Here is a 9,623-nt window from a genome sequence, read left to right as displayed (position 1 = left end):
TACATAGCCTAACCCATAATCCTACTGCAGCACACCTGACAGCTGACACCTGCACACTGCTCACCCTGCACCAGCGAGCAACAATATGTCCGCATCGCATTTCTCAGAATTTGAACACTTCACTGGCACAAATACACGCATCAGCGATACATATAGTCCCGCTGCTAAAACATCTGCCCTAACAAGCCAGCTAATTTTGTATTAAACTATCCAAAGCTTAGTCAGTTATTCCTGACAAATTGAACATTTCTGCCAATGGGGTAAGACTCTTTTATTTTTCCCCATGCAGTTCCAATTGTGTTGTGTTGTGTTTTCCAAAAGTGCATGTAAATATCTGAACACCAGACTAAAAATAGAATAAGGCCAATTGCTGTAAAACTACCAACAGAAAGTATTCTCATGGAATTGCAAGTTGATTTCAATTACACAGAGGAAAACGGAGCAACTGAAAATTTAATAAGGAGATTTTTTTTTATAAGCAAACGGCTCTGTAGATATGAGGTTTCTCCCAGTGCTGGCTCTCACATTACAATCAACCTGAGCATTATTTGCAGTCTGCTGGTCCTGTTATCAGATGTTCTGTTGCTAAAGTGCTGCTGTAAGCATTAGCCAGGATCAGAGTTTTGTGCACAGCTAGTCTCCCACCAGCTGATATGAGAGCCTGTTCAGGGAAACTCAGCACTTAGCATTCCAGGCATCTGAAATGACGATCCTAAACCCAAATCATCTCCTGCAGCCCTTGCCACTCATTCAAAGTTCGCCTATTATATCCCTTGTTAATTAAACATGTGGATAGAGTTTACTCTTGCCCAGACATTGCTTGCAGAAAAACACCATGTTATACATTTTATTGCATCATTTATTTGCATAGCAGATGCCGTTTACTCTGAGCAGCTTTGAGAGCTCGCCCTCTTAGTCCCCTAGCATGGTAAATAGGTTAAGCTGTGAATTACAGCTAGATTCCAACAATAGAAAACATAAGGTACAGATCTAAAGGTATTTGAGACCTGAGGGTTTACATTATGAATGTACATGTATATAGAGTCGTAAACAAGCAGTGTAAATTAAGTAATTACAGAAGTTGCAATAACATAAACCTCAGATCATTTTGAAATCTGGGACAAGGACACGGACATTGTTTTTGATTTCACATTCTCACATTCACGTCCAGGCTTTTTGTCTCTTGGCCTGATATGGTCACCTGACAATGTGTTGGAGAGTTAAGGAAATGTTTTGGTTGCACCAAACTTCATGGCATTTACCTTACAGTAACAAAGTCACCAACAGGCTGACTGCATCCTCGAATGCCCTAATCCGGCTGCCGCTTCAGAGGCAAAAAACAAAGACATGTTATACCGGTCTCTTTTAATTTTGTAGCTAAACTCTTGAATACATTTGCCTCTGCATTTCTGTTGAAGCAACAGAACAGTTTACAACAGTTTACTTTGCACTTTATATCATGCCTGGGTCCAAATCCTTAATGCTAGTATTTAATTGAATAGGTTGCAGTGTCTCTGTCTTTGTCTGATCCCAAATGAGCTCTTTGTAGTTCTGTTGTGGCCTCGACTGCAAATCAATTTCCGTTGGGATAGCAAAGTTTAAAGTTTGTGTGTTAGTCAAAGGTCAGACTCCAGTAAAATTACTCATGCACAGAGAGAAAAAGAGGCCATGAGGCAGTGATGTTTGGAACATCCCTGAGTCTGAATAATGTTCTAAATTGAAGCAACATGGGTCTAATAATACGGGATTCTTGCGTTTGTCAGCCCATCCAGAACAGCACCTGACAAAATGAACTCAAAACAAAATAACACAATTAAACTTCAGCAGAATTGTTTAATTTCAAGTAATCCCAAGATGAAATGTTAATGCACCCCATGAACCGTATTAAGTACATTTCTGCCTTGACCACAATACATTTATAAAAAAAAAATAACTTTTGCCCAATTCTAAACATGCTCCAACTATAGGCTGTCAGGAGACTGTTGACCTCTCGACATTTTCAAGACAATAGATAACATAGGCGTGATGTGCAACAATGCCAAAGGGGGAAATCTGAGACAAGCAGCAGAAATTCCTCCAAAAAAGGAAGTTGCATTCACAATGATCCATCAGTTAAATGGGTAGTGAATAATAAGCATCCCACACCCGAGTTTGCAAAATAAACCTTTCTAAGTTTGGCAAGCTGTTTTGGAGAATGTGGGAAAAACTTGATAGCTGTTGCAACATGAAAATCTGGTTAAATATAAGCATGACCCAGAAAAAATACAACCAAGTTTATGTTGGATATCCATTGTGTATATATATATATATATATATATATATATATATATATATATATATATATATATATGGCAGTGTCAAAAGGAAACCCCCAGGCTTGTGGCTGGTGGCCACATGAAGTCTGGATCCATGCAGCAATCAATAAAAGACAGTTATCTATTTCCTGTTTTGGATCCATTGATTGATCTTAAGTACTGCCAATTCTTCCAGCCTCTTTACCTATCCTGCAGCACTGACTGTCTGAGCAGGTTTTGCTTGCATCTCATTAGGCATTGTGGTAATCATTCATGTCCTTATCTCACCTGTCAAATTATCTTATTTCTAAAGAAGCGTAGTAAGAGTGGATGAGAATAAATGAGATCAGCCCTCTAGTATGGCCACTGAAAGACAGAACTCCCAACCTTTGTGGTTATATTGTCGGCCGGTGCAGCATGCTGTCCCCACCTCTTAAAGATATGGCTCAGCATATTTGAAATAGAATCATACAATCTCTAAGGACTGATGACTCAGACTGTCCAATCGCAAAAGGTCAGAGTACATGGGAAGGAGCTGAAACATCCAGCAATTTCACAGACATCTGGCATTTCTGTCTTCTTTTTCTTGTGCTTTTTTCCATGAGACAACCATGTCTGCCCAGCAACAGAACAGTCCACAGTCTTCCTGACAGAAAAGAAACAGTCCATCTCATAGATCATGCTCTATTCCCTGGGAATGCCACTAAACAGTTTACATCAGTGTATCCTCTCTGGCTGTGTGACACTTGACACAGTCCCTCCAACTCAGCACCACTTCAGTTATACATGGACATAATGAGTTTCCTGTGTTTCTCACAAAAATGTCTCTGAAGACATTATTTATGACTCACACCACCTACACTCCCAGTTCAGCCTGAAAAACTACCACTCGAACACACACAATACAACTCTGTCAAAAATAATTGTGCATGGGAACTGAGGAATTTTAACAAGAAATTATGCCAAAATGAGTCAATGAAAATTTCCCGTAGTATCTTGGACAACACCCTGAGATGACAGGACGAAAAGCAACACTTTTTCTGAAATGTAACTCTTCGTAAAAACTACTGTTTCTGTTGGCATTTCTTCACAAACATTTTAAAAACAGCAAGTTGTATAACATATGGTGATTAATAATAAAAAATCGATTCAGTGGAAGTGGTTGAATACATCCAGACATCGTTTCTGCCAGGCTCCATGAAGAAGGCCTTAATCTAATTAGCAGTGGGTGTGACCTTTTGTCTGGGTCACTGCTGTGTGTGCACAAGAACACTATGAGGTGAGGAGAGCTAATACACCCTCTGAACACATAACCAGCCAACTAAGAATGGTACACATAGCAGTACACACAGTTACACTAGTATGACCATACAGCCTGCGCGCTGTTCATATGTAGCTCAATTATAAAGCCCACAGAGGGAAAACAACAGCACTTTGGACCTCTGCCCTGGTCATAATTTCTCTATGAATCACTGTATCATTTATTTTATCTGTCAAACACACTTCTTTAGTTTTTGTAAACAGGGGTCATAACTGTAAAACAAAGAAGAGCGTGTTAGAAATATCTGTAGCAAAAGTAAATTTATAGGGCTTGAAGTATGCAAACTGAGAGGCATTGATAGTTCTCGCCCTGAATGTACTTTGTGGTTGGGTCTGCTTTGAGTTATTGCTGAGAGTTTAGGTGCATGTCAAGTCAGCTGCTTGTAGATGACTGCTGGGAATAGCTTTTAACGTATTCTCGGGGCTATGAAGTCATTATTGAGATTATTATTGTTGATTATTATTATAGTGAGTATTATTGTTGTTATTATTATTATTATTATTATTATAGTTGTAAAATATATTATTATTATACAATGAAAGCAACCAGCAGTGCCTAACATTAGGTCTTTAAGCATATAGTCTGTAATACCAAATGATTTGAAACACCACATTGTTATGCTCTCTTGTCTGTGTAGCATGAAGAGATACAAGATAACCAAGGGCAACACAAAGGTTATGGCCGACGATGAGATTCTGTGGCTGTAGAGTTTCATGCTGAGCTGAGTTAACCAGTAACAGGAAAAGTTCTGGAAAAGCACAAGGAATACTGTGTGCATTATTTTGTCTTCTTTTTCAAAGGTTCCATGTGTTATACAAACAACTGTTGCAACCATTTATTGTGCATTCTTATAATATACACTATACTGTATAGACTGTAGGGAATCAACTAACTGACCCTCTCCTACAATGATGAACTGGACATAATGTATGATAAACGACAATGTATGTAAAGTGACTATAAGTAACTTTTTAATGTTTCTGAAGTTCCAACATTTTCATATAATGGTCTTCACTGACCCGTGACAGCAAAATGGACTAATAGGGAAAATAACGCTATTTTTATATAGTTTTTAGTAAGGACTTCTAACACTGGAAAAGCCTGTGTTAGCGTATGCCAGCGCATCCAGGTAAAAGGAAGCAGGAGATGTCTTTATATATGCCTAATTGTATTTTAATGTTATTTTAGAAGTTATTCGTTGTAGCTGATACTGGGGCAGGACCATCAATATACCTGAGTCACACTCGGTTGGGCTTTTAACAGATGGAGAGAATTACAGGATTGTTAAGGATTCAAAACCAACACCAAATTGGCCTTCAGGTATGTAATATGTCTGTTTTATTATTAACATAACTTTACAATGTGCAGTGTGGTTGTACATCAGTAGTCCACATTAAATTCTGTCCCCCTTCCATTTATCGCAGTGTTTTTCCTTTTACCCCTTGTTTGTGTTGGATTACTTTTTCTTTTCCCTGGAATGTTACTTACTGTAAAGAGTCCATGGGTTTCATTAAGCACGCTATATTAATCGAAGATATTATTACGTTGGTTGCTACAACAATCTCTTAATGCTTTGGCTCGTGACACAGTGACACAAAGCGGCTGCTAGAATCAACACAAACCGAAAGTTACATAAAGCCACTTTAACGTGCCTCAGTGTATATCATATATTATATGATGTATCATATCAAACATGCTTATCATTTGTGCAAGTGCAGGGACCTTGTATATTCTCATAACCTTACTATCCTAGCATTTCCTACCCATATTTAGTGGACTTACATAGCTCTACTTTGTTATTACAGAAATCATAGTTTTTACATTTGAGACTTTAGCACCAATAATGACATTTGATATGGGTCAGTAGTTTCATCCTGTTGTTACTTTTCTTGTTGAAGCTGCAAGATTCTGACGGCATGTGATTACACATTTTTCTTCCAATTCACATCAGCACCACATTCTTCAATCTCCAAAGTTTGTTCTGCTCATGTTTGTTCACAGCATGATGGGCCGACAGGCCAAAAGCGCCTTGGCCCATTGAGAAAACACCTGCCTCTCAAAGCTCATAACTGGACAGGCATTCCACACAAACACACCAAAACACACATTTTACTTCTATACTTGTGAGGATCTTCTTTTTTGCTGTTAACCTAGCCTGACACCAGATCTAATCACTAAACTCTCTTCAAGGGGTGGGGGGAGTGTTTCTAATGACCTGATTTTTGAAGATATTTTCTCATCTCTTTATCTTTCAGAGGATATCCGGTCCTCATAAATATGTAACATATCACACCACCACAACAAATACAAGTTCACACACATAATGTCTTATGCACGTGTGCATGCATACCTCACACACAGAGGATTGGCTTGATACAAACATGCAAGCGTACACATGACCAAGCCCATTCAAGTTTCAACCCCAAGCCATCATTTAGTCTCGCAGACATCATAACACTGAGGCAGCCATTATGGAGTGGAACACCAGAGCTAGAAAAATCAAAGTCCAACACTATATGCCGCACACACCATGTGTAAGACAGGTATATATAAACAGGCTTCTTCAGAAGTCCTGTTCCTTTGTACTTCTGAAATTCTCAACAAGTTGTGGGCATCTGTGTTCGCAGCTTAGTGTCTAAAGGAAACTTGGCAGGTTCAGAGAAGTTAAAATATGAACCAGGTCACAATGTCATTAAGGGTAGCATATTGTTTTTAGACTCTACAGATGGCTTTGGAAGGAAAGACTACTACTGTGGTCTCTACTGAAATGTTCATGTGCATGTGATGGATGACATATGATAAAACTTTTTCTAAAGCCCATAAAGTAAGATAAAGAGGTGGATGACATTTTAGGGGACACTGCAAAGAAGCCCCTCTGATGTCTGCTCATTGCAATTCTACAGGAAGCATCGCCAACTAGTCCCACAGAAAGCTTCTTGAAGCATCCAGTGATCAGAAACACAGCCATAGACGCCTGAGGGGAAGGGAGTTACTGGGTTTCTGGAAGCCAGATGTGTGTTGAATACTATAGATTGCATTTCGACGCCATGAAGCATTTGAGCGCAATTTCTAATTATTAATGGCTTGGTGGGATTCGAAACAGTTTGCTTTGTCAAGGGGTCTGAGAAGCAGTTTGATATGACACTTGCAGCATCAGCAACTAGGGACAGACATCAGCATCTCTGATGTTTAATGTTTCCATTACAGAAACATATATTCACATAACAGAAGAATACACTAGAGCTGTTGCCGCTGCAAAATTTCTCTTTTCCTAGTCTTATATCTTGCTAAATTCAGCTGCCTTTTTCATTTGTTTTCATTTGCCACTAATTTGTTGCTGTATCAAAGGCGAACAAGGCTTGCCATTCTCCTTTGGGAGTCTGGTGCAGGATTGGCAAGGAGGCTGGATCAAACAGGAGACAGTGAGGGGGCTCTATGCACGATTTCCCCTCTGTCCTAGAACCAGTCAAGGATGAGGCAGAGCATGAGCAAGAGGAGTGATGTAAAAGATCAGGCATAAATAAAAACAAACACCCCCTATTCCCAGGAACAAAAAAGAAATAAAGAAAGGAAAACTGAACAAAAATGTGTGTGAGGCAAAAAAAGAACAGAAGATTCTAACTGAACCTAGCTGTGGACGTGTGCAAGAATGTCTCACTTCCTGTCAGCAAACATGACTACAAAGTACTCTCTCATCTCTCTTGAACACACACAGAAAGCATATGGGAAAACATTCTGGCACTGTAATACACACTCACATGCACACAAACATGCACAGACTTAGACACATCACATGCACATATCTAAGACTGCCATATCAGCACCACCATATGTCCCAGGCACTTTTAAATCATCTCATTCTCTCACTTCACAGACCCTCATTAGAGAGCAGTGGACACCACAGTCGCTGTGTCACTTAAATGTGATTATTATGTCAGTTGGCCCCCTTCCTCCCGCCATCGCTTTATGTCAGCCAATGAATTCCATAAAATCCTGTCAGCCATAAAGTGGGTGCATGTTGAAAGCCACGAGTGAAAACTAGATATCTTTAGGCACTTCTGGTGACCACAGGGTTAACTCTTGCTTTTGAAGCATGGTGCTCCATCAGGGAGTTTCTAAGCAGCAGCACCTGCGAGGAAATAGTTGGCTGCCAGTTGAAGATACTCGGGACACGGCCACAGGGCATGCTGCTGGGCCTGTATAGGTGACATATAGCAGTGGGCCAAATGACATACAGTTGTATGCACAAGCTGGTTACTGGTTATCTTGGGAACAAGGAGATCTTAACATGGGTGCAGCACTTGCTGAACAAGTATGAAAGTGCAACAAATGTGCACACCAGGACACTGTGACAGACAGACAGACAGACAGACAGACAGAGGGAGAGAGAGAGACAGCTGTTTGACAGAGACCAGGCCCTCTTCTTGCAGGTGGATAATTGAAAAATCTTTCTAGCTAATTCACTCCTACAAGTCATAGTGTGTAAAATATGACCTGAGGTAGTAGCCTACAATAAAACATGTAAAATATGTTAATGTGCCAGAATAATCATAACTAAGGCAGTAAGAGTGTTAGTGCAAGCGCCTTCACTTAAGACCTATGTGAGCAGAGGGCACATTAAACAGATCCATGACAGGAATTTTAATCTACTCTGTTCGGTCAGTGTTCAGCCATTCACCTCTTTCTCAAGCCAACGTTAAACCTTTTCACAGTAAACTGACGCTGGTCACAAGCAAACTCGAACATGACATCATACATCTCCGGTCGCTGCAGGTCTTCCAGCTCACCTGACGCACGGAGCTCACTCTAAATTCAAAACCTTGGAAATGTGTTCAATTAAAAATGCAAGCTGAAGCATGAAAAGCTGAATCAATACAAAATGTGCTCCTTGAGCAATGACGCGGATAACTAATACTTAAGCATACACAAAAAATATCTTATGCATTATTGCACGTGCATGGTTCTGAAAGATCCAAAGTGATCCTTAAAAGACAGTAAAGATGCTTTTGCGCCAAGTGTTGGCCGGGGACCAAGTGATGAATGATGGTGCCTGGAAAAAAAGTCACGAAAACTTTGAGAAAGGAGACAGTTCATCTTTAATGTTCAAATAGATACTTTACCAGCTTGTGTCATCGTTACGTGAAGCAAGATGCAAATAAATAGCGGTATTCTCCTGCGCGACCTGGTTCTTATTACATGGTCCATCTTTTCCAAGCAGAGACCCCCCTCTGCCTCCGCCACCAGAACTTTGTACTGAAGTTAGATTCACAGGAAATCAGCAGCCATGCGGGGAGAAAAGGAGAGAAGCCAGTCTGTAGTTCCACTTGCTTGATCGTTGGAGAAGTTTTGTTGTGGTGTCTCCTCTTAGTTTCGCTCTGCCCCTCTCATTCAATTTCTCCCTCTCGCCATCACTCCCTCCCTCTGCTCTCCACATCCTCCGCCTCTCCCCCTCCCATCCGGACGGCAGAAAACTCCATCTTAACTCACATTTAGGCTATTTCTAGCGATCATTTGTGAGGTTTCTCTGCTTAAAAGTGGTCATTGTAGGCTACAGCACAATGCTCTTACAGTTTCCTGATTTTTTGCAGATCTAGCTAGCCTAGCTACTATCCATCCACAGACTACAACAAGAGGCACAGCACCTGAATGTATACATGCTTACATTCGATTTGAACGGGACGATTGAAAACAGTTATTCATTTTTATCATGATGATCATGATGCAAAATGTTCAGATATCTCTCTTTTTTAAATTCTTATTATTTGGTTCCTTGTAATTAACTTTCACCTACCCGTGAAGGTCACAGGATTTGGGCTAAATCCTTTGAAGCTGGAGGATGCATCCAAGCTTAAAAACTTCACATACAGCACTAGTTAAATACATCTGAACATTACACATCCCTGACCAGTTCATGGAGTCAGGTGTCTGCAAACCAGGCCAGGCCAGGGCAGGTTATCTCTACCATCAGGCTAACCTCAGCAGCCCAGCATTGTTGCTGTGTTCTGTAA

At 40.3% G+C, this 9,623-nt stretch overlaps 1 protein-coding gene across 4 annotated transcripts in view; it reads right to left on the bottom strand.

Annotated features, from left to right (window-relative positions):
- col5a3a (collagen, type V, alpha 3a) overlaps positions 1 to 9,024 on the bottom strand; it is a 56,059-nt gene extending 47,035 nt beyond the window's left edge. For 3 of the 4 annotated variants that reach the window (XM_032537162.1, XM_032537163.1, XM_032537164.1), the window contains exon 1: positions 8,736 to 9,024. In XM_032537162.1, coding sequence (XP_032393053.1) covers positions 8,736 to 8,820 — 85 coding nt within the window. In that variant the 5' untranslated portion in view covers positions 8,821 to 9,024. The remainder of the gene's footprint in view (positions 1 to 8,735) is intronic. The other variant, XM_032537165.1, reaches the window with a different exon arrangement.
- Positions 9,025 to 9,623: the final 599 nt, after the last annotated feature.

This window comes from Etheostoma spectabile, chromosome 15, assembly GCF_008692095.1.
Source record: "Etheostoma spectabile isolate EspeVRDwgs_2016 chromosome 15, UIUC_Espe_1.0, whole genome shotgun sequence".
NCBI lineage: Eukaryota > Metazoa > Chordata > Actinopteri > Perciformes > Percidae > Etheostoma > Etheostoma spectabile.
Note: the sequence above shows the minus strand (reverse complement) of the source record. Positions and strands in the feature narration are given on the sequence as shown.